At 37.9% G+C, this 24,638-nt stretch overlaps 5 protein-coding genes across 10 annotated transcripts; all 5 read right to left on the bottom strand.

The window, feature by feature from the left end:
• Positions 1 to 105: 105 nt before the first annotated feature.
• On the bottom strand, positions 106 to 5,026 carry LOC111481189 (T-complex protein 1 subunit beta). 2 transcript variants are annotated; one of them, XM_023126552.1, is made up of 12 exons: positions 4,909 to 5,026; positions 4,686 to 4,732; positions 4,522 to 4,578; positions 4,355 to 4,420; positions 3,952 to 4,063; positions 3,659 to 3,787; positions 2,791 to 2,862; positions 2,527 to 2,642; positions 2,184 to 2,260; positions 1,522 to 2,007; positions 1,031 to 1,346; positions 106 to 573 (listed from the first exon to the last, which is right to left on the bottom strand). In XM_023126552.1, the coding sequence occupies exons 2-12, from the start codon at positions 4,689 to 4,691 to the stop codon at positions 427 to 429; spliced, it is 1,584 nt and encodes a 527-aa protein (XP_022982320.1). In that variant the 5' UTR covers positions 4,692 to 4,732; positions 4,909 to 5,026; the 3' UTR covers positions 106 to 426. The 2 variants fall into 2 exon arrangements, with proteins under 2 accessions (XP_022982320.1, XP_022982321.1); XM_023126553.1 differs by having other exon boundaries at positions 4,686 to 4,784; positions 4,909 to 5,020.
• Positions 4,658 to 24,402, bottom strand: LOC111481187 (4-coumarate--CoA ligase-like 5). 3 transcript variants are annotated; one of them, XM_023126547.1, is made up of 5 exons: positions 23,025 to 24,401; positions 22,467 to 22,612; positions 22,228 to 22,295; positions 21,672 to 21,774; positions 21,050 to 21,409 (listed from the first exon to the last, which is right to left on the bottom strand). In XM_023126547.1, the coding sequence occupies exons 1-5, from the start codon at positions 24,235 to 24,237 to the stop codon at positions 21,296 to 21,298; spliced, it is 1,644 nt and encodes a 547-aa protein (XP_022982315.1). In that variant the 5' UTR covers positions 24,238 to 24,401; the 3' UTR covers positions 21,050 to 21,295. The 3 variants fall into 3 exon arrangements, with proteins under 3 accessions (XP_022982318.1, XP_022982316.1, XP_022982315.1); XM_023126550.1 differs by lacking the exons at positions 21,050 to 21,409; positions 21,672 to 21,774; positions 22,228 to 22,295 and adding exons at positions 4,658 to 4,669; positions 10,806 to 10,810 and having other exon boundaries at positions 22,440 to 22,612; positions 23,025 to 24,402; XM_023126548.1 differs by lacking the exons at positions 21,050 to 21,409; positions 21,672 to 21,774; positions 22,228 to 22,295 and adding exons at positions 4,658 to 4,669; positions 10,855 to 10,857 and having other exon boundaries at positions 22,440 to 22,612; positions 23,025 to 24,402.
• On the bottom strand, positions 5,554 to 8,168 carry LOC111481188 (L-ascorbate oxidase homolog). Its single transcript, XM_023126551.1, has 8 exons — positions 7,978 to 8,168; positions 7,789 to 7,898; positions 7,431 to 7,701; positions 7,221 to 7,320; positions 6,782 to 7,127; positions 6,309 to 6,674; positions 6,156 to 6,234; positions 5,554 to 6,087 (listed from the first exon to the last, which is right to left on the bottom strand). The coding sequence occupies exons 1-8, from the start codon at positions 8,116 to 8,118 to the stop codon at positions 5,875 to 5,877; spliced, it is 1,626 nt and encodes a 541-aa protein (XP_022982319.1). The 5' UTR covers positions 8,119 to 8,168; the 3' UTR covers positions 5,554 to 5,874.
• On the bottom strand, positions 9,513 to 10,594 carry LOC111481190. Of its 2 annotated transcripts, none has more exons than XM_023126554.1 (5): positions 10,329 to 10,594; positions 10,131 to 10,252; positions 9,890 to 10,054; positions 9,674 to 9,823; positions 9,513 to 9,574 (listed from the first exon to the last, which is right to left on the bottom strand). In XM_023126554.1, exons 1-5 carry the CDS (start codon positions 10,375 to 10,377, stop codon positions 9,521 to 9,523), a joined length of 540 nt encoding a protein of 179 aa, XP_022982322.1. In that variant the 5' UTR covers positions 10,378 to 10,594; the 3' UTR covers positions 9,513 to 9,520. The 2 variants fall into 2 exon arrangements, with proteins under 2 accessions (XP_022982322.1, XP_022982323.1); XM_023126555.1 differs by having other exon boundaries at positions 10,332 to 10,593.
• LOC111481186 (large proline-rich protein BAG6-like) lies at positions 11,327 to 20,717 on the bottom strand. Of its 2 annotated transcripts, XM_023126545.1 has the most exons (19): positions 20,393 to 20,717; positions 19,630 to 19,769; positions 19,279 to 19,396; positions 18,634 to 18,729; positions 18,412 to 18,545; positions 18,119 to 18,196; positions 16,686 to 16,865; positions 16,511 to 16,583; positions 16,252 to 16,373; positions 15,068 to 15,232; positions 14,915 to 14,986; positions 13,907 to 14,027; positions 13,660 to 13,830; positions 13,540 to 13,575; positions 13,338 to 13,468; positions 13,053 to 13,232; positions 12,126 to 12,743; positions 11,702 to 11,851; positions 11,327 to 11,604 (listed from the first exon to the last, which is right to left on the bottom strand). In XM_023126545.1, exons 2-19 carry the CDS (start codon positions 19,741 to 19,743, stop codon positions 11,536 to 11,538), a joined length of 2,628 nt encoding a protein of 875 aa, XP_022982313.1. In that variant the 5' UTR covers positions 19,744 to 19,769; positions 20,393 to 20,717; the 3' UTR covers positions 11,327 to 11,535. The 2 variants fall into 2 exon arrangements, with proteins under 2 accessions (XP_022982313.1, XP_022982314.1); XM_023126546.1 differs by lacking the exon at positions 13,540 to 13,575.
• Positions 24,403 to 24,638: the final 236 nt, after the last annotated feature.

The raw sequence follows: 24,638 nt of genomic DNA on the forward strand, positions 1-24,638 counted from the left end.
AAAATATTTAGACATTAATAATAAAAATAATTAATAAGTAAGCATTATTTAAAAAATTAAAGTGATTGGCTAAAATAGAATGGTTTTAAAAAAAATTCCTAATCATTTCAAAATATAAAGGATCAATCCTGCATTTGAAAAAGAAACTATATATTAAGATTCAGATGATGCTTCCTACAACAGTTGGGCAATCAAACTATTTGCATCCTCTGGTAAAAGTTGATGAAGGGGAAAGGCATTACCCACACGATCCGAAAAACTAGGCAGTGAAGAAAACCCAAAATTCTTGCAAGAAAAATGCAACCTCCCTAACAAAATCCAACCAACCCTACATGATGCAACAAACATTCACAACACTGCTGCCAATAAATATGATGCCATAAGATAACACAGTCCTTTCTGAAGAACGTAAAAGAGTGGCCTCCTTCACATTCTATCTTCTCTCCTCCTAGGGGCACATGTGATGATTTCATCAACTCTAAGAATCATCTCAGCAGCCTCCGTTGCAGAAAGCAATACGGCTTGCTTCACTTTGAAAGCTTCTGAGATACCAAGTTCAGCCATATCCCCTACCTGTCACAACATATACAATATACATCATCAAGGAAGCTTACAAAAATCATTTTTATTATTAAGTGATATGAATCGATCAGGCTATTGTCATGCCTCAAGGTCCAATTACAAGCACATAAACAGGAAATCTCTATCATTTGGCACTAATGCAGTCGGACATCCTTGATGATTAACTCAATATTGTTCTCTACCGAACAACTATGAGATAAAATCAAAGGTAATGACAACAATCTATCGACAAATTTTAGTGTGCAGTCATTGTCTTATAGAACTTCAATATTATAACATGACAAAAATGTGTTAGTAAAGATCAATTAAATAAGATAGTATGAGCACAAGGGATATTTAAATCGTGAAGGACTGCATTCTCCTGCATATGATGTCTAGTCACTGCAAAATTACTTAATGGCGATTAAGGTATTACTCTTCTAAAACATATTTCAATCTTGACACTTACCGAACCAGAGATGACGTCGATCCCTGCATTGCAACCTTCCTTGTGATGCTCAGCCCGGAGCTGTGCAATCAAGTCAGCACTATCCAACCCAGCATTATCAGCAATGATTGTTGGAATAGCCTGTAGAGCACGTGAAAAAGCTTCAATGGCGTGTGATTTCTTCCCAGGAGTCTTCCTAGCCAACTCATCTACTTCTTTTGACATAATCATCTCGGGCCATCCACCTCCAAGCAGGACTCTGCTGTCATTGACTGTCTGAGACAGTACACACAAGGCATCATGCAGAGACCTTTCAGCCTCATCAAGGACGTGATGACTGGCAAAGAACAAAAGACAACGCAAAAATAGCACTGTCAAAACATATAACAAAGCAAATGAAACAGCTCCAAGAAAAAAGTGTACATGTAAAATTACCATTACAAATTTCCAATTGAGGGTTTAAAGTATTTCAGCAGATGACAAGTAATATAAAAATGCACTTTTGGAAATACCTTGCACCCCTTAGCACAATTGTACACGCTTGACCCATTCCCACACCAGAAAAATGGATCAGTTTGTCCTCGCCAATCATAATCTCCTCAATCAACTTGCAATGTCCAAGCTTCACAGATTCCGGATTGTCAAAAGTTGAAGCAATCTCACCACCAGTTACTAAAGCCAGGCGCTCTATGCCATCAAAATCAGCATGCTCAATGGCAAGTATTCCTGCATCTGCAAATAGTTCCTCCGGGAAATTGTAGATCAACTGTCTGTTAACAAAGCAGTTGATTCCATGACCAATTATCTTCTTCACCTTCTCTCTCATTTTGTCCTTTTCAGCACCCTCAATTTCAGCCACTCTTGCCATTGAATCAACACGTACTCGAGCACCATAAATCTTGACTTTGTCGGTGTCCATAGCAGTATTTGCCACTAAAATTTTGGCATTCTCTATGCGCTTGGGTTGGCCAATACCAATTTTTTTGTCAAGAATAAACCTGAAAAAAAAAACATGTTCCCAAACTCAAATTTTAAAAGTTCTGTGAAAAAAAAAAAAGTGTATTTGTAGATGCAGTGAGTCTACTTGTACATCTAGAGAACTTTTCAGAAAATGTTCATATATTATGTCTACTTAACTCATTAAGTAGTCCTCAAAAACAAAAAGAAAACTCACCCTTCATCTAAAAAGGAATCCTTCAATGATCCTCCAGGTTTCTTGATGATTTGAATTGACTCCAAGTTTGTGCTCCCCTGCAATTTCAACAAAGTAAGTTTCAAATAGACACAAGTGCTCAAGGGTATGGAATATAAGACACACCGACATAACATGGAAACAGCTACACATCATCCAAAATGTTCCTCCCTCTCTCTCGTGCACACACATTAACAGAAAATATTAGATGGGGAACAGTATTCATCAAATGGCAGCAATAAACAGTATTTAAACTTGCAATCAAACTTGTTCGTAGATAATTTTTACCCAAATCACAATAAATGCAGAACGAGTGAGCATTCACCTTTAGCCTCATAACGGCATCCACTGCCAATTGAGCAAAATGTTCCTTGTCTTGTGATAGAATTTTGGAACTCAGAGTAGTCATTGCAATCTTCATCAAGTCTGATTTAAATTTCTCTGAAAAAGGGCAATGCATTGCTTCAGAATATGCAGTCATAGTCCATGTAAGATTTGAAATTTATACTCTTACCTAAAAAAATATACATTTGACAGTCTCACGCTGGACTAAGAGAAGGCAAAATGATAGAAAAGACAAGGTTATTACCTAAATCTGCTTTGTTATCCACCACTTTCTGCAGCAATGCATTACGAGCACATTCTGCAGCCATTCTATAACCTGAAAGTTTCAAATGAATCATCACAAGCTTTAGCATCTTGTACTCATCACAAGGTAGAAGGTACCAGAAAAAAAAAACATCAAAATAATCCATCTGGTTTTCATAGAATAACAAAAGGGATAGCGAGAGAGAGAGAGAGAGTGATTTCCTTTATGCATACACACACATAGAAAGAAGACAATACAGAATTATTTGAGAGGTATTCCATTAAGACAACATGATGCCACGATTTTTGAAAGCATGACACAGGCATACAACACAACCTTCTAACTCAAGGCTTTAAAAGGCTAAAGGCAACATTGAGGCTTTTCCTCTTGAAGGGGTGAAGCACAAGCCTCAAGACAGTATGAGACGTAAGCCTCAATTTTAGTTAATGACATGATATAAATCCTAAATTTGTGCCTACATAACGTATATCAATATATAACATACATATACACCCTTGTCAATTCCACTTAATCAAAAATTCTAAAATGATATCTTTAACATCACACTAAGGATTAGAAATAGTTCAAATTGTTAAAACCCAAACCTTTATATTTAAAAAATGAGGCAGTATTATTTTTCTAATCATTATACGAGGTGCAGAAACTTTAGGCCTCAGTGCGTTTTCATAGAGGTGTAAGCCTCTCACAGTCCAAACAAGGCACAAGTCTCAAGAATAAAAATTAGAGTCTTGCCTTGAAGCAAGCCTCGATAGCCTTTTAAGACATTGTTTGGACTTACAAAAAGTAAGGATCTTTGGTGAACCTATTACTATATCGTAATGTAAACATAAAAATAATAAGAAAAAACCTGCTATAATTGTCATTGGATGAATCTTTGAAGCAACCAACTTCTCTGCTTCCCTTAGAAGTTCTCCAGCCAAAACAACAACTGAGGTTGTGCCATCACCCACTTCATCATCTTGAACTTTTGAAATGTCTTAACCTTGTTGTTAAGGATTCTCCATTCAAAACCATAAGAAAGGCACGACTTCAAGAAAAATAAATGAAGTATCCATACAAGAATTGAATAACCTTCCGCAACTACAATAATCATGAAATTGCCTCTATCATAAACATGGTAAATAGTAAAATAAAGGATACCAACAAGCACTTTGGCAGCTGGATTATCGATATGGAGAGACTTTAAAATGGTGGCACCATCATTGGTGACAGTGACTTGCCTTCCTCTGCCAGTAGATTGGAGAATTTTATCCTGCAAGGTATTTCATGCACAATCAAGGAATCGTATAACTATAAGAAATAGAGACAAATTTTGTCAGATCGGTATCAGTTGTACTTCCTCCCCTATACGAGTGAACGATTCAGGGTGGATTTATTAATATCCATTATTAAAATTTTTCCAGATCTTTACTCAAAGTAAATGAATACTTAAAACTATACTCTATAGTAGTGATATAACGATGAGAAAGGAAAGAAACCCAAATGAGCTTAATACCCTCAGAGATCCATCTCATAATTTAGTAGACTAAGGAGAGTAACTAACCATCCCCTTTGGTCCTAATGTTGTCTTAACCAAATCAGCAATCGCCATAGCACCAATAAATGATGCCTACAAAATCGATTAAAAGATATTAAACTTACAAAGGTAATAAACGAGGAAATTTCTCTCGCTAGTAGAATCAAAGATCAACCAAAAAAATTGATACATACCATTCTAGCACGCTCTCCCTTCTCTTCGCTCGCTTCATCTTTCAGAAGTTTATCGACCTGCGAAGTAAAAATTCATGTAACAAAAAGAAAAAAACGATGAAAAAGATCTCAAACCCGATGAGAAATAACAGTCGGGAAAATGTAGTGACTAGAAACCAACTTACCGCCATGGAAATGAAGAAAACTGAGACCTAACTGAAGAATGAACTACCTGCAACGAGGCGCCCGCTTTCCAGTCAATTAAAAAAACGAAATGACTTGTACTGCATAATAACGAAGGTCAGGGAGATAAAGCGAGCCAAGAAACACTCGGAAACAGAGAGGAGAGAATGAGATTGAGAATAAGTGAGGTTGCAGCAGAGAGATTAAGAGAGAGGCGAAAAAAACCTGATTCGGGATCGGACGTGCAGCTGCGGCAACGATGGAAGAAGAAGAAACCAGAAGTGGGTAAAGAGACGGAGATCGGAGGGTAGGGTTTATCTCTTTTTTCCCTCTTTTTTTTTCAATAGTAAATATATTTATCGAAATATGGTTTAAGGAAAGGATCGTTAATTATTTTGCGTTTTAACTTCGAAACAAAATAAATGGATTAGATTGTTTTTAATTTTAAAGGTATAATGATTTATCTGTTTTCTTTTTCTTTTATTTCAAAGGTTCAAATTGTATTATTTTGCCTAGGTTATACTTCAAAAAGTGGGTTTGATCGAGTTAGTGAGAAGATAAATAGAACCATATCATAACTATATTAGATCTTTTTATAACCGACCAAAAAATGAGGTTTATTTACTTCTCTGTAATGAAGGGGTAATTTTTGACCGGTTGATCATTCCTTCTCCAATTGAGCTAGATTTTAGTAGGCACACTACCAATGTTGTTCACTTTTACCCATTTCATATCGTGGTCGGCCTCACAGTTTTAAAACGCGTCCATTAAAAGAGAGATTTTCACACCCTATAAAAAAATATGTTCCGTTACATCTCCAATTATGATTCATACCCACGCGATAATTTAAAATATTAGATTCTACCACAATTCAAACCAAAAACAATCTTGATATTTAATAAAGTTGATAGGTAACAATACCATATAAAAAAAAATGAGCAAATGGGGGAAGAAATCAATTGAAGGACCGGGCAAAGAATGTGAGCCGACCCCGAGATAGGGTCAATTGAAGGACCGGGCAAAGAATGTGAGCCGACCCCGAGTTAGGGTCAATTGAAGGACCGGGCAATCTAATCACTCGATATTTCTGGCTACAACACTACCAAAGCAAACAGACCTTGCTTTTTAGCTACCTTGTGTGTGTGTGTGTGTGTGTGTGTGTGGGGCTCAAATATTTGGAATGCTACTGATTTAGAGTGGCCTGGTGTGCCTACCACTTGCCCTGCCACACAGAAGAGCATTCTTTGGAATGGGGTACTCGTCCCTAAGCGACGTCGATGGCGTATACACGCGGAGGTAGAATTGCTGTCCCAGATACTGTCTAGCCCAAAACTCCGACCTTATGTTCCACATCCCTACGTTGTCCAGGGACATGTAAATTGCAGTCCATGACAAAGGGTATACCTGCCCCAAACACCATCACATCATTTACGAGCCTAAAAGCCAAAAGGGAATCCAAACTCGATGCTCACCTGAATCGTAGAACGAGCTATGGCATCCCGCAGATTGTACTGCCCTCTGCTAGACTCACTCCATTGCCCTCCATCCATACTGGAAAACACCACACTTTCAGAAACATCGTATATTGATTCATCAGATATCCACACAAACATATGTGAGCTTACCCGACCACAAAGAAAGAGTAGCCATCAATATGCCAACTTTGGACAATGTTCTCATTGTTTTGGAAAACAATTTCAACAAACGCTCTGTAGTCTGCACCCATCACAGATGTGTCGAGGTACATTCCTCCACCGGTAGGGCGATCGGAGATACTTCCGACGCGAAAAACCCCTCCTATTTTGAAGAAGTCGGCAAGTTTCAGGGGAGTGTCAGCAGGGATGAAGGAGACTCTGTTAACCGCATATCTTTGTTTGCTGTTGATTAGGCCAGCAGAACTTTCAAGTATGATGGTTCTGCTTGTGTTTACCAGACCATAGTGATATGAACCTTGTGGGTTTGGCCTTGGTCCACTGGCTGTAAGGTTGGTCCTGCAACAAACACAAAAAGGCCATAATCAAAACTCACAGACTAACCATTTGGTCTGGTTATTGAACGTTGACTCAAGTTGAAAAGGATGGTGAATTGAAAGTATCACCTAATGGAGCGAGCTTGGTTGAGAGACCAGCCGACTTCTATGGTTGGAGCTCCAGGAAGGGGGCCTTTGACAGGGCCAGTAGAGTTACTGTAACGAAGAGTGCCGGTGGTGGTGAGCACTGGGTTGGTGAAGCGAGAAGAGACGACAATGTAGTAGTCTTGAGCTGGCTGGTCGGCCGTGACAAGCACGGAGTAAGACTGACCGACATGAATGTCGAGCGAGGAGTATGTGGTTTGAAGGGTATGTGTTCCCTCCACTTCTACAAGCTTCATTTGATGTCCTTGAATTCGGAAGTTGAGGGAATGCTGCAGCCCCACATTTGAAATTCTCAACCTGTAAGTTTTTCCTGCAACAGCATAGACATGAATGATCATCTCAGTTCCATTGGATAGCCATTGGCCTTGGGATAACGAATCAAATTAGACCCAGGAATATATACCTTGTTCAACGATGAAGGAGGTGCGATTGGCACCGCCATTGATAAGGATTCCATCAGGAAATGGAAGCTTTTTACCAAGATCCAAACGAGCCTTCAAGGTCTATGCGCCAAATTTCAAAGCTCAAATTAAAAAAAAAAAAAAAAAAAAAAAAAAAAAAAAAAAAAAAAAAAAAAAAAAAAAAAAAAAGAAGCAGCAAAGATAATGAATACCGTGTGATTGGAGCTGTACCAGTCTCCGACGAGAAGGGTGTAGTCACCGGCGGGATCAGGGAAGGGGACGGGGATGAGGGGGCGGCTGAGGATTCTGATGGCGCCGAAACCACCGGCGGCCTTGTGGAAGGCGAGAGAGGGGAAATAGTAAAAGCTTCCAATCTGATCCTTGACTTGGAGAATGTAGGTGAAGTTCTTTCCGGGAGGGATGGGGCAGGTTGTTCCATAAACACCGTCTTCGTATGAGTTCTTTCTCTGTTGAACTCCGTTCCTGCGTTGCAGAGTTGGAGTTGGGGGACATGAAAACAGGGTTAAAAGTAAAATAAAAACAAGTGAAATGGAGAGTAGAAATAATGACCAGGAAATGAGGAAGGGTTCATCTAAGCTGTTGAAGACATTGATAATAAGGTTGTCGTTAGTGACGCAGTAGATATCAGGGCCGGGGAATTGACCATTGATCAGTATGCCCTGCAGAAGAAGAACAGATGACGGGCGGCATTAACGAGGAGATCAAAGAGAGTAGGAAAAGGGAGAAGAAAGAAGGAACCTGCTGGCGGAGGCCGAGAGGGTAAATGTCGCCGTAGGAGACATTCCAGGTGAAGAAACGGTAAGGATTTTCTGCAGAGACGGCGGCGAAGAAGCAGAGGAATGCAGAGAGGGCCAAGGCCGGTGAAGTCAGAAGCAGCATATTGGAGTAGTGGGAAGAAGAAGAAGAGGAAGAAGAAGACGAAGACGAAGACGAAGGGTTGAGATTGAAGGGGAGAAGAGAGAGAGTATTTAAAGAGTGAAAACTGTGGGTTTAGCCCACCCGGAAAAGGAGGAATAAATCAAAATATGAACAGGGAGGGAAATCCACGTGGCAACGCGAGAATGGAAACCACTGTGGGGGCATAAAAGTCAATACAATAGAATAGTATTTTTGTTATTATTGTAAAAAAAAAAAAAAAAAGAAGAGAGCAGAAGAAAAGTGTGGAATGTCGGTGGTGGGGTCCCACATTTCACATTAACATGTACACTAATAAATTTTGTATGTATTGCCTCTCAACGCGGAGAGACAATGATTTTCCTAAGAATTCTCCTATCTGTAATACTCTATAATAAATTTAAATAATATGTACAAATATTTAAAAAATTACAGCAACCTTGGCTGATTAAGGAAAGAAGACATTCGAAACCCATTAATATTTTTGCCAGAAGGGTTTGCAAGGGATAAAGAGGGTGGAAGGAAGCTCGGGCGTGTCAAACAAGAAAGAGACTCTAGTGGTCGAGTGGTCAAATAGTGGTCAAAGCCAAAGGTGTTTCGAGTGAGTGAACTCATACCAAACTTCAGTTCAATTCTACAGATTCATTAATAAAATAGATTAGGAAAGATACCGATTTGACAATTAAGTAATACAAAACTCTTAAATAAATTTTGAAACATGTTAACCATGTGATTAGAAATTTAGTATAATAAGAATATTGTGATTTTAATTATAGTACTCATGAATACATGTTTAAGACGTGGGTCCGTTAGCAATTCAATATTAGTATTAATATGTATGATGTATGTCTTATATTATAAGATGTGTACAAGTTATTCTTAGTTTACTAATTCTCATCGAACCCCAATTGACGCATTGTTAGTATTTGGGACCATTAAACTGTGTGCTATTTCATGTCGAAAATTTTAGTAAATGGGTTATATTTGATCGAAAGCGATGAAACATAATTAACCGATAAAATTGTTGGCTAGAATATCTTTCTATGATAGAAGGACCCTAGCATATGAGCCCAGGAGCCAAGGTAACGAGGGAGGAGGCAAAACGAATAGGACAAATCTCTTTGCCTCCCTCTCGATTTTGAGCTTTTGAGCTCGTTCTAAACATTTAGATAGCGGTAATTGAAAATCTTGAACAAAATAGAGTTAGCAAATAATATTAAGAAGAAAAAAAAAAAAAAAGTATATTACAAAGCTAAGGAATCTATAATGAAAGCAAAAGTAGAATGAAAAGAAAAAAAAGAAAGGAAGAAAAATAAAGTTGAGAAAGGCAAGGCATTGATGGAATTCCGCCCTCAAATCTGCAAACACCTTCTTATTTGTCCTGCTCTCAATTGCCTTGCAAACGTCGTTTGATATCATTTGATAATATCGCTAAATATTCCTACAAAATTCCAATCAAATCAAAGTTTTTAAATAAAGAGAATTAAATGGAAATAATTAATAATTAATAATTAATAATTAATAATAATAAAAGACTGACCTCCGCAAGTGCGTCATGGCTGCACAACTCATCTGCAATATCTTCATTGTTGCAGCCAGAAACCTGAGCCGAACTCTCAACCACAGCGCGAAACACATCCATAGGAGAATTGGTAGATGTAATCCTTTGAGCAAGATCTTTATGGTCAATCTAAACACCATATGTTACGTTAACACATATTTTGAAAGTTAATTACATATTTGAATCTCAAACTACCGTGGATTGTTCCAAATGGAGCGTCAAGATTGAACTGCCGAGATCGAGAAGAAGCGCGCCGAACTGCTGCATCCTAAGTCCTACTTGCACCAACTCTTCCTGTATTTGACCCCTCACCATTGGATCAGTGGAGGAACCGTCTTGCTCGAAACGCTCAGCAATGCGCTACATGTTATTGCATATTCTATCAAAAGAAGCCAGGATTGAATAAAAAACTGGAGTGTCCGAATATAATACTCACCGGAAGTGAATGTATTGCATAGTCACTTAGGAGGTGTTGTGCATTTCGCAAAACAATACTCAAAGATTTAGGAGTCTGCAGATCTTGGGGATTGGTGGGGAGTTCGAACCTTGGTAGAACTCCTACGTTGAAAGAAAATGTAAAAAGATTAATGGGAATAAAATCAAGTAATGAAGGATACAGGGGTTTAAGATTTACCACCATTTTGAGAAACATTTTGAGAGATTGCTCGCTCGAAACGGTTCATGAACGCGGAGGAGTTGTTGAAGGATGGAGAAGAAAAGGGGAAAGAAAGAGAAGAAATGAGAATTAGGGCATGAAAAGAGAGGAACACAGAGGTATGATACTTAGAGGATGGGCGTTCATCCTAAGGGACCTGTCCCCGGAAAAGCAAAGGGGATCCTATTTGGTTTGTAATGAAAGCGCAGGAAGAGGGGCAACAAAATTGAGAGGCCAAGAAAAATGGAAGGCTTACATTTTTGTTTTTTTTTTAATCTTCAAAGTCAATGAATTCTCCGAGTAAAACGCATCGGATCGGAGTTGCAGTCTCCACGTCGTATTTTACGGGAGGAAGTATTGGCTCCACCATAACCCTAATAATCCAATTGCGTGCTGCCACGTCCTAAATGTACGGAAATACACTTTTCCCCCTGTTTTTAAACGGAATTATTATACTTTTTCTTATTCCAACAAAAAAACATTATGATCCCACACTCAAAATTACTTTCTATTGGTATTACACTTACAAATTTAGAGTTTTTGTTTTAATTCCTCCCACATTCATAGTGATATTGCTTACTAATATCATATCTAATTAATTAATTTTGACCTTGAATTAATGCTTTCTACGAGGGGTGAATTCTAAATTATTAATTAATTTTGACCATGAATCATTGCTTTTTACGAGGGTAAATTAATTAAATAAGTTTTCAATGGATTCAAAATGTCTCCACATTCATAGTGAGCGCACTCACTCTCGCTGTGTACATGAAATGACACCCTAGTTAGATCAAGACTCCTTACCACTCGCACCAAGTTTAGTCTTATTTAATTTGACATAGAAAAATTAATTATTTGGATTCTAGAAGTTGGAATCAAGTTCTACTAATTCCATAAGTTGAAAAGTTGACCTATCTCCTGTACTGAACTTTTGCACTTCGATATCTATATGTCAACATCTAAAGAAAAGAGTAGCATCGATGAAACAATTATGAATTTCATAATAATCTTAAAACAAAAGAGAAAAAAAAAAAAAGTATTTTACAACCTATAGGCTCTACGATTCAGGCCAAAACACCATATAAAAAGAGACTGTAACATAACTTATACCACCAGAAAAATAACTTGAGAAATCTAATAATGTCCAAATTCACCAGTGCCAATGTCCAACTTCCCTCCTCAGATTTTATTTTTCCTGATCTGAATTGTCTTGTAGCCGTCGGTTTACATCACTTGATAATATCTCTACATATTCCTACAAAAATCCACAGGGATCCCATGAAAACTCAACGTCACACCATTTAATGGGAACTGAAAAGAAGAGCAAACACTACGTAACAATAATATTTCACCTTAGCAAGTCTCTCATCACCGCACAACTCATTTGCAATATCTTCGCTACTACTGCCAGAAAGCCGAGCTGAACTCTCAACTACAGCTCGGAAGACATCCCTCGGAGAATTGGTAGACGTGATCCTTCGAGCAAGATCTTGGGAATCGATCTAAAAACACAATAGTTAGTTACGCTGTAAGACAAATAATTTTATCCTTTATTGTGGTGATAAGTCAGGAGGAAGATTCAAATGGTTAACAAGTGTAATGGACCATGAACCTCCAACTTAGATCCGAGTATGAAAATTTTCAACTTATTGGGTAATATGCTCTCCACAAGCTAACATAGTACTTCAACAAGTCACAGAATTTGTATCAGACGGGTTAGACAATTTACAAAATTATACATGGGAAGATAATACGAAGGACATGAATTAAACAAACCTGAAAATTTTGGTCGTTGGATATTTCTACTCCACTACCAGACCTTGGCTCTATATCAGCATTTGGAAACAGTGGTTGCCTTGTCTCTCGTTCGATATTTGAGGAAGACAGTTGCCCTGGCCCTGCTCCCCCAAGCACTTGAGAGACAATAGGCATCATCTGTTGGAGCATGCTGGACAAATCGATGCCACCACCTTGGCCTCTTCCTGACCCAGCAAACATGTGCTCGAGATCTTGAGGGTCAACCTGCTGAGCAATTTGATTGACTGTGTTTGTCATCTGAGGGCTCTGCGTCAGCTGTTGCAACATGTTCCTCAATACATCAGGAGAACCAACGCCAGTTTGCTCTGAAAGCCCAGTCAATAATCCATTCAAAGCAGGACTCTGCAAAACTTGGTTCATACTGCTTCCAATATCAATTTGATTATCAGAACCTGGCCCATGCAAGGATCTGCTATCCAGAGTTGGGCTAGCAGTCGAGGGCTCATGAGCATTTGACCTATTCATAGAAGCACTAGAGGCAAGAGATTGTAAAAGCTGCTGGCCCGTAGAGCCTTGGCTGTAGCTGGTTCCACTGTTACCCTCCTTAACCTGTGACCTTTGCTGCCTTCCTCGCCTCTAGTCAGCCGATACAAAGAGGAGGAAAGAAAGAGGAAATAATTAAGAAAGAAAGAAAGAAAACCAAAGAGAATTGTGAATTAATATCCAGTACAAACATGAAATTATCCCTTAGATATGGAGTCTCATCTCAATATCATTGATGCCCTATCACGCTTATACTTGTGTCTCATCATTTACTAAAACAATTAAAGCACAAGTCCTAAGTGCTACCCATCAACAATAGGCAAAAACGTGTATAGTTCAACAATAGGACACCAAAAAAGTAATCTGATATCAAATTTTGAAAAATAAATAGCTTAATCTTACTGGTCGTTCTAAGCCTCCCAGTCCAAGTCCAAGTGGAACAGCTTGAGAAGACCCGGCTCCTGAGCTCTTCTCATATGCTGCCTGACTCTGAAAATTTTCTTCATTTCCTCCAACAAATTCAGAGCCCCCACCACTAGAGCATGTTGGTAAATCTGTTGAGTTAGCTTTTCCTGTATCTCGCTGTGGTTGGTTACAACTATATTAGCATTTAATCTATAATACAAGGACAAGCTTAAAAAAATACTGGGGAGAGTGAGGAGGAAAAACATTGTACCAAATATCTACCTTGTCACTTCCAATATCAGGGTTACGCAGATCACTCGACTCTCCACCCACATCCCTTTTCATATCACTTTGCTGTTCACTCCTTGCTCTAGAACCAAAAGAAGAATTTTGAACTGCCGTTTGCACTTGACCTGAATACAAGATGTTCAGTAGAAATGAAAAAAAAATGCAATGTACTCATGTGATTAAATAAATGATTTACCTGATTCAGTAATGCTACCATCTCCAACATTACCAACTAAATCTCTAATTTGTAAATTGACATCAGCAATAATGGAAGATAATGAAACAAAGTCAGGAGTTGGCTGGGAAAACGAAATACCTTCACCAGGTTGCACAGCAGCAGAAATCGAAACGCCCAACGGATATGGAATAGCAGTCTCAGTAACACTACTCACAGGAGGTGCCTGTGCTCCACCTGAATTGGTCGAGCCACCAACATTCCGACGCTCTGCAGGTGCTCCCTCCTCCCCATTATTGGACCTGGTACCGACTGCGGAAAGGGTGGCAGAACTCAGAGAAAGCACATGATATGAAGAAAACACACATCAAAACACTTCAATCTTCACCAGCATGTATGTGAATGTTGATGTGCCTAGGGGGAGCTCCAATTCCAACTGCACCAACAGCCACTGGGTTTGATGGTAGTAAAGCACCTCCCAGGACGGGATTAGTTTGAAGGGGAAAAGGCTGCAAAAGAAGATGTGAATTGTGAGAAAAACTCACAAAAGCATAGAACCTGATGCTGTAAATAAGTGGGATGACTAAACAATATCTATACTACAAACAGTATCTATGACCAAACAATTACATATTTTTGGATAAGTATAGATTTTATTAAAAATCATATAAAAAAAATCTTCAATCTCTTTAGATAAAAACGTTGTCTAAGCTGAATAAAATTCCTTATAAGTTCATTTTAAAAAGGTTATTGAAATGATTTACTTTTTAATTTACTGAAGTAATGTGTAGTTTTGAAGTATTTGATATTATTAATACATTGTGAAATTTATAACTTTACGATATGTATTTTCGTATTCAAAATTGAATAATTGTAAAAATCTAAATTTATAAAAGAAATCATTAATGGAACTATACAGCTTCTTACCATTTAAAATCAATAAATCAAATGCTAATTAGTTATAGTTGAGGTAAATTGAATTTTATATTTAAAAACCATTCCTGTCATTAAAAAAGTGATGAGGGGGCAGCTTGATTATGGTAGTCATGACAAATCTCATTCCTATAAGCTATTTTTCTTATAATAAAACTAATTTAATAATAAACTAATTCAACAGAAAATCTCAGAAATTTTGTTATCAATCTCATGATAGTTACAATATACGTTTCACATATTTAACGAAAGCAAAATAAAACAAATCCATTCAGCCAGGGAAGCACTTGGAACACAACGGACACCTCAAACTTACCAAAGACAAATCAGGAAAAGATAGAAAAAGAACAGGAATCAACTATGCTAGAGTAGTTTCCCAATGCACATAACATAACGAACTTAGTACATTGCATATCTCAATCATTTTTTAAATTAATTAGAAAAACAACCGAAGATGTCTAACCTGAACCATTAGGGGATTTGGCCCCATAGGAGAGATATAAACTGCTGGGCCAGCATTAACAACCGACTCAGCCTGCAAAAAACCAAACAGAAACATTAGTACATTTTTAAATCACTAGTTTGAATTTCACTCACTGAATAAATAACGACTTACAGGTGACTGTCCCACACGGAATGTCAACATTGTACGGCCAAGTTCCAGAAGAAGCGCTCCAAATTGTTGTGTCCGAAGTCCTACTTCTACCGACTCTTCCTGAATTTGAGCTCTCACAATGGGATCAGTGGAAGAGCTATCTTGCTCCAAACGCCCAGCAATACTCTAAACATTGACATAGATGCATGAGAATAGATTCATGTGATGATTATAAAGCATAGTTCAGATGAACATAAAGAAAAAGACGTCAATCATGAAATGCCAAGAAACTTAATGTTCAATAACTAATTAAAAAGAAAAAAGAAAAGGCTTGTTTTCCACGCAGCAGCTAGCAAAAATCCACAATCACTCTCATTCTAAAAGAAAGAACACCCAAGAAGATGCAGAGAAAACTGATAGAGATCCAACACCATAGCCAATGCTATGTTTTAACAGAGCATAAAACCTAGAGTCATGGTTTTGTATCAAAAGAATTTGTTCCATCTTTTGTTCATCTGGATTATCAATGAAGTTCTAATACCTCAATTATGGAAAGAAAGGCCATCCACTACCAAATAGTTTGAACACACGATACAGGAAACCATATGGGATGCTGAACACCGCTCTGGTAAGACAGGCAGAAGACATGCATTGAGTTTTCAGATTTGACCCTATGACTTACTTGGCTATGAATCCAATGGAACTCCTCATCCCCACTCCATTCTAAATTTTTATTTAATTCCATAAATTCGTTCAACATTCAGATTTTAGCGTTTCCTGGCTAGCGTGACAAGAAGTTCTTTTACTTCAATTGAGAATACTTATAGACCAAGACCTGACTCAAACAAAAGGTTTTTTGATACTTAGAAATCAATCCAAACAGACCCTTACTACCACTGCAACCCTTTCTTTAATAGGTTATTAGTTACTAATTAACAAAAGGATATAAAATATAATATTGATCGACATTGTAAATGTACATATGAACAAAACCCTTCTGTGTAAAACTAAAATTATTGACCTAACCCACATAGCTAGATTTATCTTTCGCAAAATTCATAACATTACTCACCAAAACCAGCAAGGCTATACAGTTATATCCTTGTTGACAGATCAACAATTCATTGTCCACATGTACACTCTTATGTCATCACAACTTCCAGCAGCTATTAATTTTAAGTAATGTAACTAGATACAGCACTCACAGATAGTGAAACTGTGGCATAATCACGTAGAAGCCGTTGAGCATGGCGCAAGATAATGCTCAAAGATTCAGTGGTTGGTAAACCTTGGGGATTGGCAGGCAGTTCCACCCTGGGTAGATCTCCTGTATTATCATAAAATGTAAAAATAATAATAATAATCAACCCAAAAAGTTAGCGTAACATAAATTAGAGATGAAGTTTTTCAAATTAAGCATTTGTTTTTAGCACCAAATCAATGATCGTGTTTTTTAGAGCTTACCAACATTCTGAGATATTGCATATTCCATACGGTTCATGAACTCAGAAAGTGTTGTCAAAGAATGAGGAATGGGCTAAAAGCAAAAGGTAAACAAGTAGTCAATAGGAGAGCCAAGAAACCAAACCTATCAAGCAATATATAACAATTTGGCATGGACAGAGAAAAGATACGCTACTGCATGAATAGAAGGCACTGGTACGGCAGCACTGGCAAGTGGAATTTGAATCACGTGAGGAGAACTTTGTGATTGCTGGCTGGCCTGTCCAGTTTGTGACTGACTCGTTGCTTGTCCGCCATCCCCAAAATTACCTCTAAATGTTTCATTCCCTTGACTTGGTGCGCCATGATTGTTTGGCTATACAAGTATAACCAAATCAACAACCGTCAGAATTTTATAAGTATCCAGAAAAGAATAAGAAACTGAAAATTTATGCACTTTAGGTGAAATACGATAAAAATACAATTATTAAATCAAAGTGTTGTGAGAATCAACACATAGTACAGTATTGAAACAAGTTCTGCTTCAACTAGAATGTATGGAAGAAGAAAAGGAAGAAAATAAAAGGCAATCCAACTTATGTGAACTTTTACTGGGAGATATGCACCATTGACTTTTTTAGTTAGGATTAGGAAACAATAAGAGCTTACATTATATCAAGCAAAAAACAAGAGTGATGAGAAATCAACTCAAAGCTGGATAAAGCAATCCTCCTATTGGCTTTAATAATAATAATGATCATATTAACATCTTTAAAAAGATCAAGCAAAAAAAAAATACAAATAAGCCTTGTGCGAGCTCAGAAAGGAGGCGAAAAAACTAAGGATTTGTTTGGTTGGTAGTTCGAAAACATAATTTTGAAACAACAGGTTCAATGACAAACAAAGTTGTACTTCGTTATTTGAATACTTTGAATGTGTGATGTCCCACATTGGTTGAGGAGGAGAACAAACCACCATATATAAGGGTATGGAAACCTTCCCCTAACAGACGCGTTTTTAAAGCCTTGAGGAGAAGCCCAAAAGGGAAAGCCCAAAGAGGACAATATTTGCTAGCGGTGGATCTGGGCTATTACAAATGGTATCAAAGCCAGACACTGGACGATGTGTCAGCCTTCTCGCTGTTCCCCAAAGGGGGGTAGACACGAGGCGGTATGCCAGTAAGGACACAGGGCCCCAAAGGAGGTGGATTTAGGGGTGGTCCCACATCGATTGGAGGAAGGAAAGAGTGCCAGCGAGGACGCTGGGTCCCAAAGGGGGTGGATTGTGATGTCCCACATTGGTTGGGGAGGAGAACAAACTACCATTTATAAGGGTGTGGAAACCTTCCCCTAGCAGACACGTTTTAAAGCCTTGAGGGGAAGCCCGAAAGGGAAAGCCCAAAGAGGACAATATCTGCTAGCGGTGGATCTAGGCCGTTACAGAATGTGTTTAGTAACAAACCATATCTCAATTTAGAAAGTTGTTCAGAATAAGTGAATAACAAAAAACAAAGTATGAATTGCATACCAAACAGACCCTAAAATATCCCATACTTCCCAACATTTCTTGATTTAACATTGAAATATACACCATTTATCATTTAGAGAAAAAGAAGACTTCCTCACTTACCAATGAAGACTGCATACCAATTGGGATGTTTGTATTTTGGCTGCTTAGTCCAATAGAATTCAGAACTGCCCCAATAACCTAGAATATGGGGAGGAACAAGAAAAAAGTGTTTCATTGGCTACTGCCTTACTGGGCAATATGAAATTCACGAATGTACATCATACAACTAATAACTTGGGAATGGGGAATATATTATATGTGATAAGAGTCCATGATAAGCATAATTATAATAATAATATCAATAAACAAATAAATTGAAGGATTAAAGGATAAAAGAACATTAAACTGTATACCCGAGAAAGATCAGGAACAATGCCTTCACCTTGTTCACCAACGTTAAATGTTCCTAAAACCACACTATGTGCAATTTGTCCTACACGATTACGAGGGGCACTAGCTCCAGCTTCGTTACCGACTGATGAAGGTACTGAGCAGCAAATAAAAGGAAACTTAAGAAAATGTACAATACCTCATATGTTTATAAATTCTCAACCCTAGTATTCTAATTGCCATACCATTTGCAGGTCTGTCGCCTGCGCCAGCATCGGATGCTGCATGTTGCACCGTTGGTAGTCTTTCAACTAAATGTAAGGTATGTCCATTTTCCAAATCTTAAAGAGTTAAGAAACTACAGTCCAAATCCAAATCTATGAACAAGTGCACTTAATTGCATAAAGGGAAAGCCTCGGACAGCAAAAACTAAGAAACAAATTTGGCAAGGCTGCAAATCCAAAAAGAATTGGAGTACATTACTATGTTAAGGGCTGTTATATGAACAAACTAAATAAAGTATCGATCACAACTCTAGTCAAATAAAAACAGTTATGAAATGTCATAATTTCATCTAATATTACCAGAGTAAAGAAGAAGCTCCCATCCGCACTATCAACTCCTATGCTATTAAAGCTTTTAAGATTGCCAAATTATATAGATAAATTATCTTGTCCTGTCAATATGCATATCAATAATTACCATATAAAAGAGACTTCCCAATTAATTTGAGATCGAATATGAATGTCAGGAAGCAAGTGAACATGCACGAAAGATGTGACATAATAGTTTGCAACTCAGAAAACGAGGACTAGTGATGGAAGAAAAGAAGAAAACTACGAAATATGTTAAAATAAAACAAATGTTAAATGCAGAAATTGATAGGATACGATAGTCAGAAAGAGCATGTTCATCCTTTAAGACCCTTCCTCTGAATATCAAACGTTGCTGATTCACTGGGATTCCTATTTCACTTGCAATTTTCTCCTTGAATAGTTGAACCGGCATCTAATAGATTGACAAGCAACGAGAATAGGTAATGAATGTGCACGAAGAGGAAACAGACTTGAACAATAACTATTATTTACAAAAGAAAAAAGTAAACAAAAATCCCAAAATGATTTTTTTTTTTCTTTTTTTCTTTTCATTTTTCCCTCTTCAAAAACGACTAATTCTCCAAGTAAAACATTTAATGATGCCTAAGAAAAGTAATTTTCTTTCTAGACAAATTTATTTCTTACATCTTTGTTCACTTGAAAGCTGTAGTTATGTGAATCTAAAGTCTTGATGTTCAGCTCAATATTTGAAGCTGCAGTACTGCTGGTGCTGGAACCTTCATTTGCCTGGTCCGCCATGCTATTCAATTAACTGCAGCTACCGTCTAAACAAAAAGGCGCATTCAGAAACAAAACCCCAGCATGCCTTGCCTCGTCTCCATGAATGACGATCATAAGAGAGGTATAAGACAACAACTAACAAGTCAAACCAGATATATATTTATCGTGGGATAACAGATTGGAGCGGAGAGGCCGCACCAACTTATACGCCGGTATCACATATGGATAAAATGACAACAAGATTTCGCAAGAAAAGATGACTGGTTAGTTATCATGATTCGATCACAAACCTATTCTAGACTTATAATGTGAGACCTCTATTCGCGACAATAAGATATTAAGATCTAAATTAACGCCCTCAATCTACCCAAACAGCTAGTCAAATTAAAATGTATGAGTACAGTTCTAGGGGAAGAAGTTGTCGTATTCACTTAAGTTCCATTGGAAAATGATGATGAAGAAAATGCAACAGCTTGGCAATATAACAGAAAACAGGAAGAATCATCCAGCAAAATACAGATGGCAGAAGAAAGGTGCAGACCCAATTAGGAAGGAAACAATCACCCAAACAACGAAAAGAAAACTCGATCATCCCGATGAAAACGAATTCAATAAACAGAATACATCATCCGCATAGGGTTATAGGAAGCTACAATGGAAAACGTACCTCTTCGAACGAGAAACGATACAAGCAATGGAAACAAGAACCGGCAACGACGGATGTGAATGTCGTCGAGAATCACAATAGACCACCGGCGAAATCTTTTCTTGTCAGAGTTCGATACAACCCAATCGCAGAACTGCAGTTTTTTACCGAAGACGATGTAGAGGCGGGGCAGAATAGCGGAGGTTAATGATGAAAATGCATTCCAGAACGATCTGGACTCTCGGACGGCGAATGGGCTTTATCTCGAGAGAAGGGAGAAGTAAGAACGAACCCGGAGCTGAGAGAAAGGACGTCAAAACAGCGCGTTTGATTGCGCGCGTAGATAAATTGTTTTCTGGATGCGGCCCGTTCGTAATTAAAATTATGAAGCGATGCTTTGGCTATGCCGGGCTCAAGATTAGCTGTTATGGTTTGCTTAGGCCCATGAAGCCCAATCTATTTGCCATGTCGGCCCAAATGCCTTGCTTCATACTATCCACTTAGATTCTTTTAATTACAAGTAATTAAGCTTCTGTAAATTTATTTGTTTTTATCTATTTTTTTATAAAATGAAAAAATTATGATAAACAAGCTTTAAAAGTTCAATTATCCAAATATAATTTTATTATATCAATATTTCTTATTTAAGTAATGCTAAATAAAATATTTGATTTTAAATGAGATAAAGAGATGTTTTAGCTATACTGAATAATAATGAGATAAAGAGAAAAGTAAAATTTAGAAATCAAGATTTATTGAAAGAAAAAAAAAAAAAAGTAAATGCAGCCGACAGACAGAATATCAAAACGACAGCGTCCCAATCAGCATTATAACCCTTTGCCTGGCATATGCGAGTCAGTAGAAGCAACTCCGCTCGATGAAATCAAATCAGAATCTCGCGGTATCATCAACGGTCCAGATGATTCAGAGTCTAGAGGTTGCAAGCTTTATGAGATCCTTTCTCAAAATCTTACCGGACGGATTTTTGGGAATGGAATCCACGAAAGCCACCCGTCGGATTCTCTTGTACGGCGCCACCTGTACAAACACACGTGGACCCCTGTCTCAGCTTATGATTATAGAGTTGAGGAGATAAAATAATAATAATAATAATAATAATAATTAACCATTTTTAAAATAATAATAATAATAATCACAGCCTTCCTATTCTACAATAATAAGAAACTTTATTTCTACTAATTAAACAAACTTAATTAATTAGATTATAAATTTTGTTAATTTAGACCAAATATTATTAAAATAGTATGAAATTTATTTATAACTGATATTAAATATTGACCTGTTTTGCCACGAATTGCATTACATCTTCATGTGAAATGTCACTTCCACCCTTTCTTACCACGTAAGCCATTGGATACTGCCCAACCTCCTTGTCTGGAAAACTGGAATTATTAAAGGAAAAAGAAAATTACTCATTAAAAATCATATACTTCAAATTAAAAGGGCAATATTGTGATACCATTTAATATAATAAAGTATATAATAAAGGCACTAGTAATCCTTGGAATAAATCGTTTATAATGAAATATTTATCAAAAATATTAAATTCAAAGCCTAATTGTGTTGTGTTGTTGATTAAGACAGGGTGAGTAAATAAAGATAAAGTGTGGGGATATAAATGTAATTTGGGCACAACTTGTTTCTTTTTAGACAGCGAATGAAAACCATGGATGGCAATCGCAGCCTGGTGGCCCACTGCCTTTTGAAGGATAATTTTGTTTATTTAATAGTAAAAGGAGGGTTTTATCTATTCTAATGGTTTGAGATATTTTCATATTCATCACGTGATCAACATAAAAAATATCATATTAAAAAAATGAATTTTGAGAGCTTACGGAATCACAGCTGCATCAGAGATATTAGGATGTGCAAGTAACAACGCCTCTAATTCTGCTGGAGGCACCTAAACATCAATATTAAATAAACAAATAAACACACTTTCAATTAATAATTTTAATGCAAATCCATAATTTTCATGATGAGAGATTTGTTTGTTGACGTTTTTACCCTCCACTTTTCCAAAAATGTCAAATCAATATAAATTAACTTAGAAAGAAGATCCATGTAAAATTACCTGATAACCCTTGTATTTGATGAGTTCTTTGAGCCTATCAACCACAAAAATAAAACCATCTTCATCGATGTAACACAGATCGCCTGTTCTCAACCATCCCATCGAGTCGAGCGTTGAGGCTGTGGCCTCCACATTACCAAAATACCCTGCGACAATCGATGTAAAATATATATACTGTTTAGTAAAATTTATTTTATCAAATTGAAGGAATAAAGTGGGAAAACTTGTGGAATTAATGAATACTATACCACTGGTTAAATAATTAAATACTATAAATTTGTTGATATTTAATAAAAAAAAATAAAAAATATGGTTTGTGAATTAAATTTATAAATTATATATATTTGAGGGTGCATCGCACTATTGTTAAAATAACAGATTAATTTAAAAAAAGCATATGATCCTGAATTATTTTTTAAAAAGAAACACGGTATTCTTAAAAAATATTTATATATAAGATGAAATCATTGTCTTAAGGATTATTCTTAAAATTAAGGAAACTAATTAAAGCTGATATTCTTTGACTCAACCCCATGTCGCCATTGACCAAATTCTTACCTTTCATAACGGTGGGTCCTCTGAGCCAAAGCTCTCCGGTCCGGTTCACGGGCAGAGCCTCGCCAGTTTCCGGGTCAACAATCATTGCCTCGGTGCTCGGAGACAAAAGCCCCGCCGTGCCATACCGGCGGCTCTCCTCCAGAGAATCAGTGGAAGCTCCTATTCCGGTGGACTCCGTCAACCCATACCCCTGAAGAATCGCAACGTTCGGATATTTCTCAACAAAACCCTCAATGACCTCCTTCCCCAGCGGCGCTCCGCCGGACAACGCCGTGTGCAAGGAGCTCAAATCGTACTTGCCCTTTATCTGCTCGGCGGCGTTCACTAGCGCCACTAGAATCGGGGGCACAAGTGGCAGATACGTTGCCCTGTACTTCTCAATCGCAGACAACATCTCATGAATTTCGAATTTGGACAACACGATGATCGTGGATCCTGAAGACAGCAGCCCCGTCGCGAAGGCCACGAGTCCATAGATATGAAACATCGGAACCGTACAGATAAAAGTCCCTTCCCCTTCGCTTAATCTGAACCTCGTCACAACCACCTGAACCATCGCAATTAAATTTTTATGAGACGACACTACGCCCTTGCTCGCCCCTGTCGTTCCAGACGAATAAAGCAGAGTTGCTGTGTCGTTTTGCTCAACCCGTTCTTTGATTCTACTCTCACTGGGTTTTTTCCTCATCATTTCGTTCAACGTGGACACGATTTTGACCGAGGGGGTTTGAATTTGGCCGTCAATAAGGACGATTGGCAATGTGGAGCTGGCGATTTTGGGGAGTAATTGTTGGGTTGTGAAAGCTAAAATGGGTTTTGAATCGGCGATCTGCTTGGCGATTTCTTGGGGAGTATTGAGGGGATTTGTGGTGGTGATGATGGCGCCGATGGACATGACGGCGAGGCAAATGATGGGGAAGAAAATGGAGTTAGGGGAGAGGAGGAGGATGACGTGGCCTTTCCGGATTCCCATGTCGGAGAGAGCAGAGGCGACGGAATCGAGGGATTCCCAGAGGTGGGAATAGGTGATGTGTTGGCCGGTGGTGGCGTCGATGAGGGCGATTTTTCCGTTGTGAGGGCGGGAAGAGATGAAGGTCGTCGCATCGAGTGATTGGTTCGGGGGGAGAGGGATTGGGTGGCGCTTGCTGTGGAAGATTTTGGTGGATTTGCAGAACCCGCTTCTTGGATCTATTTCGCCGCCGTGTTCCGCCATCTGGTTGCCGGAGAAAAGGGAATTTTGTAAGAATGAGAGTGAAATGTGGTGAGCTTTGAAATTGATTTTGGTAGTGGGGGATTCGGAGTTCGCTTGTATAGAAGCCGTGGAGCCGCCGTCGTTGACGGGCCAAACTTTTTCTGAAAAGAATAATAATAATAATACTAATATGTTCTAACTTGTTTCCTTTTAAATTGAAATAATAATTTAATTTCGTTCAGTATCCCGACAAAAAAAAAGTTCCCAAAAATCAGGAAATAATAAAGTTTGTTCGTTTTTTGGGTTTTTCTCTTTTCAGGTTATCCATATTTGTGATTCGAATATGACTGGAAATCCCATGGTGGAGTATGGGCCGTTACTATATGGGCCGAAGGAAAAAGCCCATCCACTGATAATGGCCC

This window comes from Cucurbita maxima, unplaced genomic scaffold, assembly GCF_002738345.1.
Source record: "Cucurbita maxima cultivar Rimu unplaced genomic scaffold, Cmax_1.0 Cma_Scf00006, whole genome shotgun sequence".
Classification (NCBI taxonomy): domain Eukaryota; kingdom Viridiplantae; phylum Streptophyta; class Magnoliopsida; order Cucurbitales; family Cucurbitaceae; genus Cucurbita; species Cucurbita maxima.